Source organism: Phaseolus vulgaris, chromosome 1, assembly GCF_000499845.2.
Source record: "Phaseolus vulgaris cultivar G19833 chromosome 1, P. vulgaris v2.0, whole genome shotgun sequence".
Classification (NCBI taxonomy): Eukaryota; Viridiplantae; Streptophyta; class Magnoliopsida; order Fabales; family Fabaceae; genus Phaseolus; species Phaseolus vulgaris.
Genome location: NC_023759.2, coordinates 49,853,770 through 49,876,352, shown reverse-complemented (window position 1 = coordinate 49,876,352; position 22,583 = coordinate 49,853,770). Strand labels below are relative to the sequence as shown.

General features: G+C 32.2%; 3 protein-coding genes across 5 annotated transcripts; 1 reads left to right on the top strand and 2 right to left on the bottom strand.

Annotated features, from left to right (window-relative positions):
* Positions 1 to 1,788: 1,788 nt before the first annotated feature.
* On the bottom strand, positions 1,789 to 8,998 carry LOC137815113 (uncharacterized). 3 transcript variants are annotated; one of them, XM_068618158.1, is made up of 9 exons: positions 8,726 to 8,998; positions 7,421 to 7,633; positions 5,734 to 5,810; positions 5,494 to 5,547; positions 4,783 to 5,040; positions 4,617 to 4,679; positions 4,029 to 4,097; positions 3,904 to 3,949; positions 1,789 to 2,021 (listed from the first exon to the last, which is right to left on the bottom strand). In XM_068618158.1, the coding sequence occupies exons 1-9, from the start codon at positions 8,757 to 8,759 to the stop codon at positions 1,966 to 1,968; spliced, it is 870 nt and encodes a 289-aa protein (XP_068474259.1). In that variant the 5' UTR covers positions 8,760 to 8,998; the 3' UTR covers positions 1,789 to 1,965. The 3 variants fall into 3 exon arrangements, with proteins under 3 accessions (XP_068474259.1, XP_068474258.1, XP_068474260.1); XM_068618157.1 differs by having other exon boundaries at positions 5,734 to 5,819; positions 8,726 to 8,950; XM_068618159.1 differs by having other exon boundaries at positions 5,734 to 5,801; positions 8,726 to 8,950.
* A 788-nt stretch (positions 8,999 to 9,786) lies between these two features.
* Positions 9,787 to 12,370, bottom strand: LOC137815112 (uncharacterized). The gene is made up of 2 exons (XM_068618156.1): positions 11,260 to 12,370; positions 9,787 to 10,512 (listed from the first exon to the last, which is right to left on the bottom strand). Exons 1-2 carry the CDS (start codon positions 12,150 to 12,152, stop codon positions 9,873 to 9,875), a joined length of 1,533 nt encoding a protein of 510 aa, XP_068474257.1. The 5' UTR covers positions 12,153 to 12,370; the 3' UTR covers positions 9,787 to 9,872.
* Positions 12,371 to 19,491: 7,121 nt separating this feature from the next.
* On the top strand, positions 19,492 to 22,568 carry LOC137815111 (probable leucine-rich repeat receptor-like protein kinase IMK3). Its single transcript, XM_068618155.1, has 2 exons — positions 19,492 to 21,652; positions 21,763 to 22,568. The coding sequence occupies exons 1-2, from the start codon at positions 19,699 to 19,701 to the stop codon at positions 22,362 to 22,364; spliced, it is 2,556 nt and encodes an 851-aa protein (XP_068474256.1). The 5' UTR covers positions 19,492 to 19,698; the 3' UTR covers positions 22,365 to 22,568.
* The last annotated feature ends 15 nt before the right edge of the window (positions 22,569 to 22,583 follow it).

Genomic DNA, 22,583 nt, shown 5'->3' with positions numbered 1-22,583 from the left:
TTGGTTTGCACAAAACTTTCGAAAGATTAGTCCGAAATGGTTTTTTTTTCTGAAATTTCGCGTAAGAATCTCTACTGAGTTTGGGACAAAATGCGACAGATTTCAGGTCAAACGAATAAGTATGCACCCAGGAAAAAAAATTAAACAGTTTCACACACAAACGAACCTTTCTTTCAACCCGGGCAGTGATGAATAAAAAATTTATTGCGAATCTTGTGGGACGAGTCTGGAGCTAAAATCTCAGCCAAAACTCAATAGACACAATGACGAATGTCTGGTAAAAATTTCATAACAAAATACACAAGGAGTAAGGGGCAATAAGTCACAGACCGAGAGTGAACAAAATCGGTTTTCCGAAAACAAAACGTCCTGGCTTTTCTTCCCCGTATCTTCTTTCTGTGATTTGTTTATGGACGTGCCTCCTTACCTGGGTGCAAACAACATACTAAATTACTTGTGTGAATTTTTTCAGGACAATACAGACCCGGAAAAAAATTGCAGAAAGTAGGGCAAAATTTCACAAGTTTTGCTAGAGGATAGCCTTGGTTTGCACAAAACTTCCGAAAAGTTCTCTCGAAATGGTTTTTTCCTGAAATTTCGTGTAAGAATCTCCACTGAGTTTGGGACAAAACGCAATAGATTTCAGGTTAAACGGATGAGTATTCACCCAGGAAAAAAATCAAACAGTTTCACTCACAAACGAACCTTCCTTTCATCCTGGGCAGTGATGAATAAAAAATTTATTGCGAATCTTGTGGGACGAGTCTAAGACTTAAATCTCAGCCAAAACTCAATAGACACAATGACGAATGTCTGGTAAAAATTTCATACCAAAATACCCAAGGAGTAAGGCACAGTAAGTCCCAGACCAAGAATGAACAAAACCGGTTTTCGAAAAACAAAACGTCCTGCTTTTCTTCCCACGCTTAAAGATTAAATACTCTTATTAGAGTACTGGGACAAAAAGATAAACATGTACTGAATTATTTAGATTCTTCATTCTTCTTGCCTTCAAAAAGTAAGAGAGCACAATAAGATACACAAATGTGTGGCAATAAAAGTAAAAAATTCTTATAAATTATAAATTATATCACAATACTCTTTTCTTTGTGCTTTATTTACGGTTTAAAAAAATTGTTAACGTATTGCATTGATTTATTTATACTGCAACTTTTTCCTATAACATTCATTCCAATTGTGTTGGCCTCTTTTTAATTGATATATCTTGCTATATGCATGACTGCAAGTTACTATACATGACTACGGATTTGTATTTTCAGAATTACACAGTTACTAGATACAAACTAATATACTTCAGACAATATACATACATAACGCTGTAATTGAAAAACCTTCAATAAACATAACTTCTTTTAATCACATTTTGCTCGACCTAAATTGTATAATCAGTAACTTTTTTAACATATGTCAAGTCTTTATCTCGTAATTTATTTTAATTTTAATTTTGTTATCCAAATTTTAGGTATTGTTTATCCTTATTACTAAATTACTATTAAAATAATTATGCTAGCCTCATCAACTTTTTGACAATCCTCGTAATTTGTGACGGTTAGAATTTTGCTAGAGTTTTAGCTATTGTTAGGTCAGAATTTTAATGTGAATGCAATATTTATATATATATATATATATATATATATATATATATATATATATATCCCATTACTGTATTTCTATTTCTGGTCCAGAATCTAAAAAACAAGTTCTGCACAATTATTTTGGGAGAAACTAAATAAAGGGTAGCTAGCGATCAAACTTCAACAACTAAGATACATAAAGAAGGTCGTCTCATAATAACTTTTATCCAGTACAATTTAAGCAGTCGGTGTACAAAGTATGATTTTTAATTATTCGTAACCTATTAAAAACTTTTGCCCATATGCGACTAGCTCCCTAATTAAAAAAAAAAAGCCTCATGATAAGTCAGAATAACAGGAAAAGGCTAGCTCACTTGAGGTCTAATGGGAAGACAGCAATAAGGGGGTCTCCATAACCAACAGGCTCTGTAAATCACAAACAAAAACAGTTAGAAACTCATCACAGCTATGGATGAGTGCAAGTAGCAAAATAGGTTTAGATATGGTTAATTTGGCTGCACTGACAGTAAAATCTGAATATTGCAAAACAACGGACTAGGCCATCAATAAATCACAAAAAGCCATAGCAGAAATCAAGACCTTTGACAGCTAAACAATGTTTTTCCATTCTGTCAATAGTCAACACTAACTAGAAAACCTATGAAAACTAACAGCACAACTAGCTATACACTGTAAACTACAATGAATTAAAGTGACCTATAAATTTCAATGAATTAAAGTAACCTATCAAGTATATCCAGTGACTGATCGAAAAATTATACAAGATTCGAAATCACCACAGTTTGGCGTGATAATAAAATAAGATTATGGATCCAGATTCTAATAGCTTGACAAAACATTTTCCATTTTCATTTCTTGCAATACAATGCAGCTTGATTAAGACAAACACTCACAACAGAGACATGCTTACTTTACATGCACAATATTTGTTAACAGAAATTATTTTTTTCCACTAATTTGTATATATGATTCATAACAAAAGTAACAGTTCCGAACGAATATACTATTTTCCGTGTGAACATGCTATAAACAGAATTTTTAAAATTTTGAGATTTCATATTTTAAACCTCAACTATTATTGTTACCTATACAACAATTAAGAAAAAAAAAAATAGTGGAGATAAACTACTCATCCACTTAAAATAAGTGGTACACACCATTACTCCCCAATACAATTACGTTTTTTTCCTTTTTCATGCAAATCTACAATATGTAATGTTTCTTCAACATTGTTTACATTCAAAGTATTGATTACATATAAAATATAAAACATAATAATACATGAAATTAAAATTAATATAAATTGTAAATAGTAAATAGTAACTTTTAACTAAATAGATAAAATGCGAACATACATGCACTATTGCATTTATGTTTCCGCTAGGAAGTATAATATTTATATTGAATAAACTAATAATTTTATTATTATATAAAAGTAGAGGTGTAAATATGAACCAGAGCTTTAAAAGTAAAAATAACATTATTTTTTTATTATTAAACTTGTTATTAACATTAATAATTATATATATTTATTTAATATGTATTATATATAAAATTATTATATAAACAGGCCACCTTGTTACACTTGGTAGGCTTCTTTTAAAGCCTAAAAGCTTACACCAGGCCTTTGACAGACTATGTCAAAAGCCCCTGACTGGTGGACTAGCCTATTTTCATCCCTACATATAGGTTAGAAAATGTTAGGTACTAAATACATATTTTGGACAAACTTCTCCATTATCACTTCTACAAAGAAAGAGAAGAAGAAATGAAATAATCTTCTTGCCTAAAATTAACTTATGCACAAATTAAAAAAAAATAGAAATTAGCTTATGCACAAACTAATTTTAACTTATCGAAAAAGCTAATTTAAACTTTTCTTCCTATATTTATCTTCTGTAAGTATTCATGGAGAAGTTTATCCAAACATACCCTCTAAGTGTTCAAATGGTTAAATTCACTCTTAAAAAATGTCTTGAATACAATGGATGGACTCACAAGTATTCTGGCCAACCCGTTCCCCCAAAAAAAATTCAATGCTTATCTCTTGACAGTAATTTGTTTCTTCCTTGCAACTAAGTTTCAAAATACTTGCAATCGAGACTAATAGAATTCATAATTATTAGGATTTCCAAATCATTTTGACCATATTCTATTACTGGAGGTACACTATTGCTTAACTATTCAATTAGCACTGCTCTCTTTCCTCAAAAGCCCTGTATTGCATTAATGACATGTCAATAAATCTACGCATTTTTTTATATAAGGGTTATACACATCTTTATACCTCCATCCTCAACAAGTAGCTTCAACACTTGTCCAGTCACATCAGTCTGCAAGATTTCAAAAATAAAACTAGTTAGAAGTAGTAGATATTAAGGAACCACAATTACAAAAACTGAGACAGATCACCTTAACCGGATTTCCAGAGCCAAGCTGATCCAAATACCCTATGACTTGCCCTTCTTGGACAAAATCCCCCTAAAATTCAATTAGGAAATAAATACATTGAGAATCATTTTAGTCAGGTCAATGAAAATGAGGTTCTCAAAGACCTTGATGAAGTAACTGTACAATACAAAGTATACTAATAACAATAAGTGAGTACCAAAGAATATTTATTTGTATATGAAACAATCACTGTTGATTATAATCAGTTTTTTTTCCTTTTTTTTTAGTAAAAGACTTTAAACTTATTCCGAAAGCCAACATATGCATGTTAACAAGGTCACATCAGGAGACTAGGCTGACAAGCAAACAGGCTGATAGATAGACTGCGACTATTATGTCTGCAGTGTTACGTGGGGGCAGCTCACAGTGCTAGCAGTTGGGTCCCTAAAGCAGAAACAATTAGTTTCATCACTGCAAATCTTAATAACAAACACATGTGGAGCAAAATTTAAAGGTGGGGTTCACAACGAGAAAGCCCGACGCAATATCAAGTGAATGTGATCTTGGTCATAACAAATTGATGGGTATTGACAAGCACATCACACGTACCTCTTTACAGATAGGAGGTTGTCTCTTTCCTTTCACTGTTCTACCTCTACGGAAGAAGCCAACCTAATGAGAAAGAAAGATTAGTGATAGCAAACTCTACATAGCTCAAGCAAATATAACTAGTGAAAGCAGAAGTTAAAACTTAAATTGTTGATGGCTGACATACCGTGGGAGATGGTATCAAGACGTAAGTACCACTCTCAGAAGCCTCCAATGCTGTCAATATTGGTGATTTCTTTCTGGAAGCATCTATAATTGGATTTTTCTTTTCTGGAGATGATTTTGGAGGTGATGGTGGCAGGGTACCAGGTGCTGAATCCATAGGTTTAGATGGGATAGGTGGAGGAGTCGTTGGTGAAATGTTAGACAATGGAACCGTTGTTGCTCCAATGTTTCGCTTAATATGCATTTCAAAATCTCCAACCTATAACAATACCAGTCAAATAAGGTCGAGTACAAGGTCATCCAGCTAAAAGCATGCTTCTTTTGATGAACTAGACAGATATAACAGACAACGTTGTATAAAAACAACGCTGAGATGATTAAAAATTTTATGATCAAATTTGAATTACAAAGAAAGAACTATAATGAGATAGGACACCAGGCACAAAGGCACCACAATCTCAAGTTGCAATTACAACATGCTGCAATTTTGATTAAAAAAGCATCAATACTATTACCTCATTTTCTATAAGCGTGATATCTTGAGTAAATTCAAGCATACTTTGACAGAAGTTCAACACACAGTATATGACAGAGCTATAGACGTATGAAGAAACCATATAACATTCACTGAAGTTTCTTTTCATCCTCGCTATTAAATTTAAAACATTGAACTTCCAATTTTACAAAAGCAAAAAATAAGACAGAAGATCACCTTTACTTTCAGTTCAGCAATTTCAGTCTCATCACACACCTCTAATACCAAATCCTGATCATAAGCAAAAAAGATATAATGACTAATTTCATCAGATTCACATTCAAACAGGGAAATTAGTAATGCAATTATGCAGTATTGGATAAAAGCCAGCAAACTAGGGCTAATTTCCACCAAATTATCATTTTTCACTAATAAAAATATCCTTAACAGGTAAATAAGGGAAGAATAGCTATAGACCTCAAATCCATTAGGAAAAGTAGCAGCTTGCAAAGGCTTTTTCTCCAATGAGCCTTGTGGAGTACTACCTGGAGAAGCTGCAGCATCTTAAATAATTGCGAGGTCAAGGAATTTGAATATAAATAAAAAAAAATATTAAAGGGAAGCTATTCTAACCGCCAACTCTAACACAGTTATATTTTATATATATATATATATATATATATAATCCTCAAACAGACTTTCTCAATTACCACAATAATATTGAGCAACAGAAGTAGAAGATTTCCTACTATTACTTACCCATGTAAATAACTTTATAACTTTACCTTAAAAGTAAATAAGTAAATAAAATCACATCTTTTGTTTGTAATTTGTAAGATTTTTTTTTTTTCCTATCTTCTCTCTTTCCAATAAGTATAGAAGAGTTCCAAAAGATTATCTTGGATCACACAAAAATATAAAATTGCAGCCCAAAATTTTTGCAATTGATTAACGTATCTCAACATCTTATCAATAGTCTTAAGAAGGTGATTTTAAGTCTACCTCAATCCTGTAGAACCAGCTTATAAGGTGAGGTTTGCATTCACCTAAAAAATATAACTTGGTCATATCTCTAATTCATATAGGATCTTCAACACACCCCTTTACGCCAAAGACTGAACATCTCAAGCGTGGGACTAGGGGTGAATATCGTAGCGAATGACATAATAAACCCAACAAGCTTAAATAGAACTCTTAAATGAATATGATACCATCTTTAAAAAGTGAAACTTAAGTTAATTCAACCTCACAAAGTTGGCTTTGTAAGGTGAGATTTGCATTTACCCATATATTATAATTTGATCATATCTCTAGTCAATGTGAGTTCTCCAATACACTACTTCACACCAAGGAGTGGACTATCGAGCGAGCATGGGATTGGGGATGAATCCTATAGCAACTGATATAATAGACCCAACAAACTTAACTAGGACTCTTAAATGACTCTGATACCATATTTAAAAAGTGAAACTTATGTCTAATTCAACCTCACAAAGTTGGCATAGTAAGGTGAGATTTGCATTCAGCCATATATTATAATTTGGTCATAGCTCTAGTCGATGTGAGCTCTTCAATACACCACTTCACACCAATGAGTGGACATCTCAAGTGTGGAACTAAATGGGAACCCGATAGCGAGTAACATAAGGCCCAACAAACTTAACTAGGATACACTCTAATATCATCTATTGAAAATGAATTTCAACCTAAATTAACCCCACAAAACCAAAGATTTGCACCAAACTATATAATATAATTTGGTCATATTTCTAGTCGATGTGAGATTTTCAATATATCCTCTCATATCAAGGACTAGACATCTCGAGTGTGGGACCAGAAGGAACTCGATAGCGAGAGACACAATAGATCCAACAAACTTACTAGGATAGACTCTTGAATGACTTTGATACCATCTTTAAAAAGTGGAATTTAAGTCTACCTTATTCTCACAAAAATCGACTTCTTAAGATAAGGTTTGCACCCACATATAACTTATAATTTGATCATATCTCAAGTGGATGTGTGCTCTTCAACAAATAGAAACAACCACTTCAAAAGATAATTACACTTAGACTAAATAAGATTAGCAGACTTTTCTCATTCAAACAAAGTAACATAGACAAAGGATAAAGACGTAATTCATTTCACAATCAATATAACCCACCATCATCAGAGTTGGATGTGTTGATAGGTTCAGCTGTTTTTGCACATGAAACTAGTGTGGTGCTCCCCTTCATGTGGGAATTAATGTGCTTCCGATCATATGCCAGATGCTGAATGAAAAGTCTACTTTTAGAGTTCCATCGCACATTGTGGATGGGAACTACAACTTGTTTATCATAGGAAGGCCGCATATGGGACATAGTGCCCATGGGATCTGAAATCCAAGAGTCATGATTAAGCATCTGACCGTAACAAAATCATATTAAAAACATTATAGTGCTAAAATATTATTATATATTGAAATTCAACCATTTAAGAAGGTATTGAGACCCTTTCCAAAAGGAATTAAGCCTATTTCAAAAAGACATAGGAAAAAAGGAACACATTTTCTATTTAACAGAATATATCAACAAAAGAATAAAATAAGCAACAGAACACAACATATGGGTGCCACTAAAGTTATTAAAAAGGACACAGTCACTAGTTATCTTGTGTTATCCTATAGGACCTAATAGATGGTCAATTACAGGCTATAAGGTGATTGCAGACCATCGTTTGGTTATTTGTAGAAACATGAAAAACTATACCTAATCAGTAGCAAAAAATAATTCTAATCACCTAATTAATGACATTCATCTAACTTAATGAAAATTGTTATGCTCGTGCCGTGATTCCTGTAAACAAACGATACTAATCAATACCATAAAATAACTTTGTCACTGCAACCTAATTTTCAAGTTCATTTCTAAGGTTAAATTAAGCTTCACATATCACAGCAATAAGGAACAAGTCACGCAAGCTAATACAACTAGTTACTTCGGGATGAAACGTTTCAAAGGTTCGTTGCAAATTAAAAATATATATATATATATATATATATATCTACGATCCTCGGCATAACCGTGTTTTGATTTCCTAGCAATAAAATTGAATAAATAAATCACAGCAGCAGAAACTCGTCCTATGTTCAGCATTTAATTCAAAACGAAAATAACATGTGATATAACTAATGATATTTAAAGAAAGCAGCAATGCGAAACGTGCCTAAATCAAATGTTTGCAACACAATGACAAATCTAGCGAGCTCCTTCGCAGTTACTTTTCTTTCTAACTAGAAAATCATATACCTAATCCAGATGTACCGAATTCGTTTCCCAAAAATCAAACTGCGTATGTAATCGTTTCCAGTTTCCGTCACACATCGCATAAATTAAAGTAAATAAAACAGAAAATCGTAAACACAAAACCAGAGCACGTTCATAACAAAAATGCAGATACAGATTGAGAGAGAGAAAGAGAGAGATACAGTGAAAGGATCGAATGGCAGCGGAGGATTCCATGGGAGAGAGAGCTGGAGAAGGATGGAAGACAGGGAAATGGAGTAATGGGAGGGAAAAACGATGAATGGGAGAAACTGTGAAGTTAAGCGAACAAGGAAAGAGGTGGATAAATTAGTTGCACTCTGTGTCTCTTTGAAATTTCCGCCCCTCTAATCACCCTCTCCGTTCCAATCTAGGAAACTTTCCTCGCTAATGTGCGCCATGGTGTGACTGTCCCTCTTACGTGGACAGTTGGTGTCTTGGACAATAAATTCTATGTACATTATTTAAACTTTTCTAATCAAGTCTTTAAATTCAAAACTATATAATTAAATTTTATTCTATTATATTTTTAATTAAATAATTGAATTTTTTTTTCAGACAATTTACGTTGTCATGCAATAATTCAGGAATCTACTTACAAAAATATTATAAATTGATAACTTAATTACATTTTTAATTTAATAACCTAATTAACATTTCCAAAAAAAAAAAGCTAAATGATAGGTTAAATATATTTAAAAAATTTTAAAAAATCAGAAAATTTAGGCATAAAAGTTTTTTTAAGGTCGTACAAAAAATCATGAAAAACATTACATTTTTTTGAGTTGATAATTAAAAAAACTCAATGAATAATAATAATAATAAAATTTGATTAAAATTAGAAACTATTTTAAATAACTTCTCATTCTCACGATATAATTGTGTATTGTATAATTGTGTATTTGTATTATAAAAAACACTATTATGTGATAAAAACAATTTGTAACAAAATATCAAGATTTTTTCATGATTATTTTTTATAAAATATGAAATAATATAAGAAGTGGTGTTTCAACATTTTGAGATAATGTTATTTTTGACAAAGTATGAATAATGATAAAAAGACATGTTTAAAAAATGTTGAGATAATATTATTGTCAGATGAGTAACACTAAAAACACCATTATAAACTTTTTTTGTTTTGTTTTAAGTTACGTGATAACACTTAAAATGCTATATATATAAATAAGTATTTATAAAATAAAGTGTAAAAAGATCATGAAAGTAGTAGAAAAGGTTCACTTTTATTTTAAGGAATTACAGCTTTAAGAGCAGTGACTTGCAGATCACTCCTTGTTCTTAGAGAGAAGGCTAAACAACATGAACATATACTATTTCACGAAACTCTAATCTCCTAGTTTCTGTGTGGAATGTTATGCGCTTGTTAGGCCAATATGTTAACCATATCCAACCCCTAATCTCTATTTCTATTGTTTTTCCTATGGCTTCTTTGTCCACTTTCCACCACACTTTTTCCCCATATTCATCACCTGCGAAAATAACTCCTCCTTGCCTGGTGAAAGGTCGCAAAGCACTTGAGTAGCGATTTTTGAACCACGACTTTGGGTTAATCATAGCACACTTTGAAGGCTTTGATGAGAAAACTTCTTTGCCATCCACACTGTCATGAAGAAACCAATTCAAATTTGCACTGTACCCATAAACAGATTCTTCAAATTTCCAAGGCTTCAAACTCACTGTTGTGGACTCTCCAGCTGACACTCTAAGTCCCACAGGAATGGATGATGGCTCAAACGAAGCTTCTACACTTTTGTCAACTCCGAATTCTTTTCGTGGGTTCTCCGAGGATTTCCCAACCGATAGGCTCAACACTTGGTTTTGGACAATAGGTGTAAGTTGTAAACATATTCTCGAAGGAAAATGTTTTTCACCTGCATCAGCCCCTCGTTCCTTCATAAGAGATTCATTCACCAATTTGATAACATCACACCTGCTCACAAGGAGTGTATTATAATAAAAAAAACAACATAATAAGTACCATGTGTCATAACTTCCTTTATAAAATACGTCTACGGTAAGATCTAATTACCAAATAAAAGTCTAATCCCCTATCAAGACTCACCGACACCACCACATCTTAAAAAAATTAACAAGATTAATAATAACTAAACATTAGATAATATGTATTACAGTTCATATTCTTAATTCGACTTAATTAATAATAAAGGGTTTATGATAATTATATAAATAGACACACATTCCAAGAATCATGTACCTCATCATTATACACTAAATACACCGAGTGCCGAATAACGAGGTCTCACTTGAACGTCGGAGTACCTTTTATAAGTATCATCTAAGTTTGAAGTTCAGAAAGAGGAGAAGTAGAGAGCAAAAAAGAGTACAGAGAGTTCACACCGAGAAAGGAGGAACAAAACGACTTCCTAAGAAGAAGATCAATTGTTTTCTTGGTTCCAACTTCCCATTCAAGAACAATACTCATTTTTTAAAAATATATATTAAAATATTTATTTGCTTTTTTTAACTCTCCAAATAACTGAAAACTTCAAAAATATAAAATCTTATCAGAAGTATACAAATGGTGACTCTTGTTATTCCCTGAATTTCCAATTACAACTAAGCACAAGCTAAATAAATGGCTAATTGTTAAGAATGGTTATGTATTGTTCTTACATGATCTCTTGATCATGAGTTAATATTTTGGTGGTTACCATACCTTATGTTGTCAATGTCCACCATGATTTCAACCCACTCCTTTTTTATTAAGACTTTGTGATTGAACTGAAGAACAGCTTCCACATGGTGATACTTGAGGGAGAATTGAAGTCTCTCACTAGCTGGATTACTTTTTGAATTCTCAACATCCATGACTATGAGGGGACAATACAACTGCACTTTCCACAACCCAGATGCTGAAAATGCATAAGAAAACAAAGGACAAGGTGTTTTGAAGGGGTTGCTATGTGCTTCTTGTTCCCCGACCCAGTTAGTAACTGCAAGGTTCACAGAACGCATCCACAACTCTTCCACGTTAGACCCCAAGAGTTTCATCAGTATGTTTGATGCTTTTCTTGACTCAAAACCTGTCAAGTGGTCTTTCAGGTTGCTAATACACCTAGAACGAAAATCTGCAGCAGGAGCTTCGTATATACAAACTAGGAACAAGAGAGTGAAGAAAGAAAGATTGAAAACGTCTGAAAGGTTGGGAGTTGAGACAAGTTTTGGAAACCTGAGTAAGGGAGCGTTCTTGTTGGAGCCATAAAGGAGGATGGCCTGGTTGAAATTAACAAAGAAATTGGAAATGGTTTCATCATCTATTAACATGGCGGTTTTGGACTTTGCATGCTTGAAAGGTTTTGAGGCCCAAAGATGGATAGGAGTGTTACAGTCTGCTGAAATGACAAAGTAGAGTTTTGAAGAATGATGGTTTTTGGTTATGGTGAGAGTGAGAGACGGTTGGCAAGAGCTTGAAGAACATATGTTTAGAGAAATGGAATTTGTTTCCCATTCTGAGATTGGTGGAAGCTTCTGAATCCAGCAAAACACATCAGGAAAAGTGTAAGCCATGAATGAAGCAAACTTGTAACTCTCTCTCTTGTTCGGGTGCATGCAGGTTGGGGCTTCACGTATTTGTAGACTCTTCCATGATTGTAGCCAACGCAACGTAACGCAAGTGGTGAAGGAATAACAATGAAAAAGAAAGGATCTTGATCATTAATTAGCTCCTTGGAAAAAAGCAAGATTAACTAGATAGACCACCAATCAAATCTCAAACATTCTGTACGTAATAGATAGTATTCTACATAATTTTTATACTCTGTTTATCTGAAAAAAAACAAAGTGCGTATATATATATATATATACATTGACCAACATATATCGTAGTAGGGTGATGCTTGATGAATAAGGTGGTCTGTTACAGATGAAGATTCGTGTATGATAAAATGTTTGTTATTATTAGAGGTAGATGGTAACTTCATCATTGCATCAAATTTTACCTTATTTTGACATGTTTGATGGCATTGACACTGACCACCCTACCGAGGACAGAGTGATAGACAAGGATAGTGATAACAAATCGAGAAAAGCTCTTTACACAGGCAATTATGATTAAGAAAAGTATCAATTCAGATTCTCATTGTTTAAGAAAAGATAATTACATGCACGTAAAGACAAAATTCTGAAATTACTAAAACTGGGATACTCCCAAATTTTGTTAATTTCAACAGCTCAAGTCTTGTCTCGTTTCGTTAATTATCGTTAAAAAAAAGTATGGATTTTGGTACTCTTTTAAAATAGCAGTATAATATTACATTAATCACGTGCCTTTGTGCATAATAAGATACTGATTAAATAAAAGAAAGAGAAAAATATCCAGATTCCTTGCTGAATTATATATAATTAACTGTTCAATATTACAAACAGAATCTTGCAAAGGAAAAGAAAAAAAAAACTTCCTTTTGAAAAACAAGTTATGTAAGAAAACTTCTTTTTAGCATTGAAAAAAACAAGTCTGAATTATAAACCAATGAGTTGCATTGTGAGTTAGTGTAATGTTTACGCCACCTAAAATTAAGTTTAAAAGTAATTTATGGTCGTCTCTTTCAAAGAAAATTCTGTCCATATTATTCTAGTTTCATTTGTGAGAAGAGTTTGGGATCTTGATAAGACTATAAGAGTCAGGTTGAATATATGAGTTCATTTAAAATACAGTGTTGGAGTTTAATTTGAGTTACGTGAAAGGTTTAATTATAGTGATGCATATCTAAGATCGAATTAGGCACACGCTTTGAATTTGATGTTAATTACAATTTATTTATCTTCCGGTTAATACTTACCTTTTAGTCTAAAGAGATTAAAACTTTATGGCATTGGTGATAAAAAGTAATAATTTGCAAGGTGTGAAACATTTTTATAAATAAGTAACCAAATATTAATTTCGCTTGGCGTGTTTGGTGTCTTTGTTTTAAGTGGCTAGGCGTATCCTTCGTTATTCATAAGGATCCTTTGACAAACTTTCTACAGTTCAGGTTAAGTCAGGCTTCAGATTCGGTTAATGACGTTTGGGGTACAATTTGGGTTGGAGTTGTGAGTGGTATTTGGAATCATAGGAATTGTGTGTCCTTTGATAGGGGGTGGTAGATGCGCTCAAAGTATTCGCTTTGGTCGTAGATTTACGCAAAGTCTCATTGTGCTTCCTTCGGGTACTCTAATTGGGTTTTGAACCCAGTGGATTATATGAGGATGATAATTTAATGTTTTCCTATAGTTAGTTTGGTTGTTCCTTAGATATTCAGGTAGGTGTTTCGTGGTAGGAGTATGGTAAGGTGTTTTGCTCTTTATGTATAAGGGTTGAACCACCCTGAAGTGGTTCCCATTTATTTATTTTTTATTGTCGATAAAAAAAAAGTTTATAAAAACAAGTAACCAAAAAAATAATGTTTTGGAGATATTAATAAGCAAGAAAAGCTCTTTAGGAATTCTTTGAAGGTAGGAAGGTAGGCATATCTAAAACAGTTGAAGCAAATGTTTCCAATTAAAGTTTGTTGTCATTTGAAAGAAATGTTTCCAATTGAAGGTTTATGAGATTTCGAGATAAATTATTAAATGAGTTACGCCTACATAAACTTGGCATAAAAAAGCGATTAAGTTTGTTTTGTGGTGGTGTTATCTTGAAGGCATTTTCCTCATCCTTCTATATTAGTAACCATTATATATATTCCGTCCCCAATTATTAGTGTTCCCATTTGGGTTATTTGTAGTGTACACACCTCAACCTTCTCCCATTTTACCACACACATATATATACCATCTCCTTCTCCACTGTTATTTTATTTAGTTTCAGTCATAACTATGTCTTTTTCATTGACCTTGTGACCATAACTCACACCTACCATCCCTTACCTGACACAGTTTAGAGAGAAAAAAATAATTCTGTTTTGGAAATTTCATAACTATAAATTAAAATACTAAATAATTGGTAATTAAAATCTTAATAGTTAATTAGATACTAATTTGGAAATTATTTATCAATTATAGAAACTAATTTAGAAATCAATAATTTTTTTTCGTATTTAAGATATCTCTAATTTAGTCAATATAACAACTAATTATTTATTGTTTTTAAAATTGATTTTTATTTAATGATTTTTTTTAGTGATTAGTGAGTGTAAACCTCACCTTATAAGTCAGTTTAATAAAATTGAGTTGAATTTAAAATTCACTTCTTAATATGGTATTATATATGGTCATTTTGAATCTATCAAGAGGGATTGTTTGTTGAAGTTATCATGCTACTTTTTTTTTTTATCAGCAAATAGCAATGAAATTAAATAAGACCACTTCAGGGGTGGTCCAACCCTTGTACAACAAAACAGATTTTCTCAAAGAGCCTTTCCATCTACATATCAACCAAAAGACCTCATACTCTCTTTCCCATCTCAATCAATAATAAAAGAAACCCAAAAAATAACCTTTTACATAAAAACTAAACAGAATACATACATACCAAGGGTTCAAGACACCAATCAGAGAATGAGAAATTAGCTGATATCATGCTACTTGTTATCGGGCTTTTATCGAACCTCCAATGCACGAGTTGGTAACATGACACTCACACCAATTTTATTTGGTTTAATTAAATTTAAAATTTATTTTTTAATAAAATAAAATAAAAATTACAAGCATTCAGCTCCAACCCTGGCCTATGGACTGTACAAATTTTGGAGACTTGTCTTTGAGGAAAAGAAAATACTCAATTGGGAAAGAAGAGATAATGGATGTGTTGGATTTGCATCAGATTTTTTTTTTCACACATCAAATTTTCTATTTTCTTTCTATATTTTGAAACATAAATACCCTATCATCATTTGAGAAATGGAAAATAGTTTCATAAATTAAATTGATTTAAATTATTTGAAACACAAAATTTGTAAACATCTTCCAAAATTACATTCTTAAATTCAAAACAAACATAATCTATACAAATACAATCCAAAACTACAAACAAAAGACTTATATCCTTTTTATATACATCTTTCAAAATATTTGGATTGAGTATGTCTAATCACATAGTAATATCTCACTTTTTTAATCTACAAGCAAATCTCAAATTTCAAAATCAATATAAATTTCAAACTCTTCAATTCAACAATAACCACACTTATACACAAATTAATAAATAAATTACAGCATAACATAATTTGCCTTACTTTAGAGTTATTTATAGTCAAAGTAATTAAAACAAAGTGAAACCAAAATCTTAAAAACTTACTGAAACATAACTTATCAATAAGACTTCACTTACTTGTTAAACTAGTTAACAAAATCATTTTTTATAACCTGACCAAATCAACAAAGAATTTAAACACTAAAAAAATTAAGAGATTTTTAGAATGAAAATAAACTTACTTTAAATCAAAATATGTTTGGACAGAAATAATTCAAAATAAGTTATCTATTACACAATAAGATCTAATTTGAGAAACGTGAAAATTGAAATAAAACAAAATATGAGATAATGACAAGTGAAACAGATAGTTAGAAGAATGCGGGAGAAAAAAAAATTAAAAATAAAAACAAAGATCAAAAAGAAAGAAAGAAAAGAAAATGAGTCAGGGATTCACTGTCTTGGATAAATTATCTCTCATTAACTTTTTCTAATATTTTTATAGCATAAATTTAAGACAATATAGAGTTGTGATAAAAAAATACAATAAAATTATTTTAGTAAGTATAATAATATTTTTCATATAACTTATCTATTTCTTTTCACTCCTCCATAAAAGTGAAAACAAATTCCTTACTTTTTTCATTTTTTTTCTTCAATGTAAACAATACCTTTTTTCTATATACTTTTCTTTATTTATATTTAATATTTAATTTTTTTCCTTTCTTTTCATTTATAAAGTTATAATCCAAATGATAATATTGGCAGATTATTATGTTGTCTTCCTAATTGATGACAGATATAAAGATGTTGGACCAAGTTATTAGTTCTGCACTTGTGAAGATGATAAAATATATGGATACAAGTTGCCCATAAGAAGCATGAAGGTAAATATATTTGCTAATGTATTTATTGAATTATATATATACATAATTTACATTAATTTTAGAGGAAAATCATATCCTATATTATGTGATATTATGTTTGCTTTCTGTAAAAATATATTTGATGTATTTTGTTTGAGATAAGTGAAGATTTCATGATTGTTCAAGATTTATAAAAAAAAACGACTCTTAAACAATTTTTTTTAATATTGTACAATTAAAATAGTATAATTTTTCAAATTTGATGAATAAAGAGGAATCATTTTGTGTGTGAAGAACTAATAGAATTATACTTAACTTTTGAAATCAAAATGTTGTTACTTGTTTAAGGTCATAAATAACTCTATAAAACTTAGAGATGAAATGATTGTTGTACGAAACCTTACAACCATTTACATTAAAAAAAAACTATTCGATTGACTCTTTACATTATTGTTATATGTTTCGTGTTCATATTCAATGTAGTGTGTTACTTTATACATTAATTTTGATGAACAACTAATATATAAATTGCAATTTACTTTTAATAAAAATATTATTTTTATTTAAACTTTACTTGTATAATTGTAAAATTTTGTACTTAAAACAACCAAATAAATGATAAAAAATTAGAAAAAGTATCTTAATAAATATTAAAAAATGTAGAAAAAGTAGGTCAATAAATATTTAAAAAAATATTGTAAAAAATACTATTTTTTTATGTTCTAATTCTCCAAATCCGCTCCATTTAATTTTTTTGTTTGAATATAATAGAAACAAGATAACCATCTTTATAATTTTCTGTGAAAACTACAAGATTTTCAAGTTTGGAGTAATTCCAAATTTTTTCATTTGATTTCTGTTTTCCAAAAAATTTATTCCGTATTTATTTATTTCTTGTAGAAATAATATGCATTAAAAATATCAATTTAAAAAAGTGCAAGAAATACTATTGCTTACTGATAATATAATTGCAAATATATAAAATAAAGTATAAAGGTGAGTTGCAGTTAGTAAAAATGGATGAACATGGTAACAAGAGATGTACATATATTATGAATATTGCAAATTAGAACATAGAATATGAGTTGGTGTTATATGGTAAATATCTCCATACTACATATATTGATTATAATAGAGGCATTATATGTGTTGAATTGATTTTGAAAAATGTGAGAACAAGACCTTTAATAACGGTCTGAGCCTTACACTTGTCACTCTCCTTATAAGAGAATATAATATACTTCTCACTGAAATCAACATTGGTGGACCCATAAGTACCATCAAGATGATGATGAAGACCACTGTTATGTGTTTTGGGACCGCCATCCATGATATGAATTGCGACTACACTACCCACCTTACCAACTCATCATAAAACATTTTTCTTTCTTTTTTTAATCTAATTATTTCGATACCATTAATATATAGTCTCAGATTATATCAATTATTCAGAAAAAAAAACAATTTATATATTTTTTCATATAGAACCTAATTATTTCGATTAAAAATTAAGATCAACAATAATTTATATATTTCTCCATCCTCATATTTCATTGAAATACTTTCTAAAGAGAAAATTGTGAGGGAAAGCATATTACAACTGAAAAAAACATTTTTTTTTATTGAAAATGAATTTTTTTAAATTATATTAAAAAGTTACAATCATAAATTGGTGTTTTGAACGTGCTCTTATCAAAATCCCAGAATCACTCGATGTTATGATATTTTTCTGATATCTTCTCTTCCCCCATCACCACGTGACACTTCAGTCAAACTTGGAGATGCCACCAGCAGCAGGTTCATGTCAGCCAAGGCTTCAGATTCAGTAATAAAATAGTAATAATAACATTTTCTCATAGATATCCATTAAGGCACAAACAGGGTTACCAACACACTTTTAACATAATCCATCTTATAGTTTTTTAAGAATGAAATCTAATAACTGATAAATAGGACCATATATTTAGTCACACACAACTTAATTATTATAATTTCTTTTAATATTTCCTAAACAAGTTATTTTAATATTTTTTAATAATAGCAAGTTTTTTTTTTTTGTTTTTTTTTTTATATTCTTAAGCTGATATTTTAATTTCACCTATACACATGAGTATTAAAACACATTATGATAAATAATGAATATAGTTTAAGGAATACTTCCATCCATATAAATCGATAAGACGTATATAGTGAAATTTGTTGATTTTATGACTCTTTCTTACTAGATTACCTTTTTTCTTTCTTTCAAAATGAAACAAATATGAATTATTATTAATTTATATGAAGTATAACAGTAATTGTATCTCAATTACTATATCTCCTAGTAATAATGACTGGTTTCTGATATCACTTTCTCTATATTAAATCTTGTATACTTAATATAAATATTAATATAATATACAGATCACAATAATGAATTATTAGAAATTATAAAATTAACAAAATAAGTTAAATAGTGTATTATAAAATGAATATAAGATAATGTTTATTGTATGCAGAGAGAACTATTAACTATATGCCTCTTAATATATTAATCATTTTTAACATTGTTTATTACCGAGTTCAATGTATTAAAGATTATAAAATATTATCACTCTTATATTTTATAACTTATAATAAATTAATATGCATCAAGTAATTGGTCTGAAACTACCTTAGTTTTTACAAATCTAAGGTTAATATTTTTTTAACATTTTCAATGGAAGCATGAAAGCATGGGAGGATGAGGAGGATGATGGAGCCGTTGGAGGTGGAGGGGCGCGGGTTCTGCAATAAAAGAATAGCGCGCCATCATCTTAACTTAACCCTTTCAACAAATCCAATCACCACTTTACTAATACTAATGCTCCTCAATGGTTTCAACTTACAAGGAAAACTAGCCGTTACTCACTGTTTCTTGCAAACAAACACCATCTCTGAACTTAGCATTCATTCTCTCTCTCTCTCTCACGCTCTCAACCCCCGCGGCACCTACACTTCTTTATGTCGTCACGTGATCCTTCTCTCTCTTTCTCTCTCTCCTCACTACAAAAACCATCCTTCAACTGTTCCTCTCTATCTCCACATCACTTCCAACACACTCTCTTTCACTTCCACTCATTCAAAAACATCTCTTTTCGTTATGGTAGTGGAGAAAACCAACCTTAACTCTTGTCAGTTTTCACAACATGAAGACCATGTTTCTGACAAGAAGAAAGAAAGATGGAAGAAGACTCCTTCGAGTTGTTTTTTGTTTCTCTTCTGGGTGTGGACTCTGCTTCTCTCCACATGTTTCAAACCAGTTTTGTGTGAAGATGAGGGCTGGGATGGAGTGGTTGTGACAGCATCAAACTTGTTAGCACTTGAAGCGTTCAAGCAGGAGTTAGTTGATCCTGAAGGGTTCTTGCGGAGCTGGAATGACAGTGGCTTTGGAGCTTGTTCCGGAGGTTGGGTTGGTATCAAGTGTGCTAAGGGAGAGGTTATTGTGATCCAGCTTCCGTGGAAGGGATTGAAGGGGCGTATCACTGATAAAATTGGCCAGCTTCAAGGTCTTAGGAAGCTCAGTCTTCATGATAATCAAATTGGTGGTTCAATCCCTTCCACTTTTGGACTTCTTCCTAACCTTAGAGGTGTTCAGTTATTCAACAATAGGCTAACAGGTTCCATCCCTTCTTCCTTAGGTTACTGCCCTTTGCTTCAGTCTCTTGACCTCAGCAACAACTTCCTCACAGGACCAATCCCTTATAGTCTTGCCAATTCCACCAAACTTTATTGGCTTAACTTGAGTTTTAACTCCTTTTCTGGTCCCTTACCAGCTAGCCTAACTCACTCACTTTCCCTCACATTCCTTTCTCTTCAACATAATAATCTATCTGGTCCCCTTCCTAACTCTTGGGGTGGTGGGAGTTCCAAGAATGATGAGTTCTTTAGGCTTCGAAATTTGATCCTAGATCATAACTTTTTCACTGGAAACGTTCCTTCTTCTTTGGGTGGCTTAAGAGAACTGAATGAAATTTCCCTTAGTAATAATAGGTTTAGTGGAGCTATACCGAATGAAATAGGAACTCTTTCTCAGCTTAAGACACTAGACATTTCAAATAATGCCTTGAATGGGAGCTTGCCCGCTACCCTCTCTAATTTATCCTCGCTTACACTTCTGAATGTTGAGAACAACCTCATTGAAAATCAAATCCCTGGAACTTTAGGGAGTTTGCACAATCTTTCTGTTCTAATTTTGAGTAGAAACCAATTTACAGGGCATATTCCTTCAAGTATTGCAAGCATTTCCACTCTTCGGCAGCTTGATTTTTCACTGAATAATCTCAGTGGAGAAATTCCAGTCTCCTTTAACAGTCAACGTAGTCTTGATCTCTTCAATGTTTCTTACAACAGCCTCTCAGGTTCTGTTCCCCTTCTACTTGCCAGGAAATTCAACTCAAGCTCATTTGTGGGAAATATTCAACTATGTGGATACAGCCCCTCAACACCATGTCCTTCACAAGCTCCATCAGAAGGAGTCATTGCTCCACCTCATGAAATGTCAAAACACCACCATCATAGGAAGCTAAGTACCAAAGACATTATTCTCATTGTAGCAGGACTTCTTCTCATAGTCCTCATCGTACTTTGTTGCGTCCTTCTCTTCTGTCTGATCAGAAAGAGATCAACATCAAAGACCGAGAAGGGCAGAGGTGCAGGGAGAACTGGCACAATGAGGACAGAAAAAGGAATCCCTCCTGTTGCTGCTGGTGATATTGAAGCAGGTGGGGAGGCTGGAGGGAAACTAGTCCATTTTGATGGACCGATAGCTTTTACAGCTGACGATTTATTGTGTGCAACAGCTGAGATAATGGGAAAGAGCACCTATGGAACTGTGTATAAGGCTATATTGGAGGATGGAAGTCAAGTTGCAGTAAAGAGATTGAGGGAAAAGATTGCTAAAGGTCCGAGAGAATTTGAATCAGAAGTCAGTGTTCTAGGAAAAATTAGACACCCCAATGTTTTGGCTCTGAGGGCGTATTACTTGGGACCCAAAGGGGAGAAGCTTCTGGTTTTTGATTACATGCCTAAAGGAAGTGTTGCTTCTTTCCTACACGGTAAGTTTGGTATTTCAAATAGGGGAAAACTACATTTTTTGTGTGTTTTTCTCTTATTATGATCATATTTTTTTCATTGATATAGCTTACAATAAGTCAAACATTTGCAGGTAGTGGAACTGAAACATCCATTGATTGGCAAACAAGGATGAAAATAGCACAGGACATGGCTCGTGGATTGTTGTACCTCCATTCCCAGGAGAACATTATACATGGAAACCTCACATCCAGCAATGTATTGCTTGACGAGAATACAAATGCTAAAATAGCAGATTTTGGTCTTTCTAGGCTGATGACAGCTGCTGCTAACACCAACGTGATAGCTACTGCAGGAGCATTGGGATACAGGGCACCAGAACTCTCAAAGCTGAAGAAAGCCAACTCCAAAACCGATATCTATAGTCTAGGTGTGATCTTGTTAGAACTCCTAACGAGGAAGTCACCTGGGGTGTCTATGAATGGAGTAGATTTACCTCAGTGGGTTGCCTCTATTGTGAAAGAGGAGTGGACAAATGAGGTTTTTGATGCAGACTTAATGAGAGATGCTTCAACAGTTGGCGATGAGTTGCTAAATACATTGAAGCTCGCTTTGCACTGTGTTGATCCTTCTCCATCAGCACGACCAGAAGTTCATCAAGTGCTGCAGCAGCTGGAAGAGATTAGAGCAGAGAGATCAGTGACAGCAAGTCCTGGGGATGATTCTATAATATAGGACAAATTTTGCATTCATTTTTTTGCCTTCAATATTAAATGTTCTACAATTCTTTCATTCTTATATTAATTTTGGCCGTTTGAAAATGGTGGAGTTTGCACGTACTACATACTACAATAAGGTGGCTTCCCTCTGCCCCAAGTTGTGTGTAATTATGTTTCCTCCCAAGGCACGTAATAGAGAGCATCATTGTTTCTTCTGCAAGATTCTCTCAGCTGC

Coding starts and splice junctions, on each gene's coding strand:
- LOC137815113 (XM_068618157.1), bottom strand. CDS start 8,759: ATGGAATCCTCCGCTGCCATTCGATCCTTTCACT. Junction 7,634..8,725: donor TGCCATTCGATCCTTTCACT/GTATCTCTCTCT, acceptor CTTGGATTTCAG/ATCCCATGGGCACTATGTCC. Junction 5,820..7,420: donor CACATCCAACTCTGATGATG/GTGGGTTATATT, acceptor CAATTATTTAAG/ATGCTGCAGCTTCTCCAGGT.
- LOC137815111 (XM_068618155.1), top strand. CDS start 19,699: ATGGTAGTGGAGAAAACCAACCTTAACTCTTGTCAGTTTTCACAACAT. Junction 21,653..21,762: donor TGTTGCTTCTTTCCTACACG/GTAAGTTTGGTA, acceptor AAACATTTGCAG/GTAGTGGAACTGAAACATCC.
- LOC137815112 (XM_068618156.1), bottom strand. CDS start 12,152: ATGCACCCGAACAAGAGAGAGAGTTACAAGTTTGCTTCATTCATGGCT. Junction 10,513..11,259: donor GTGGACATTGACAACATAAG/GTATGGTAACCA, acceptor CCTTGTGAGCAG/GTGTGATGTTATCAAATTGG.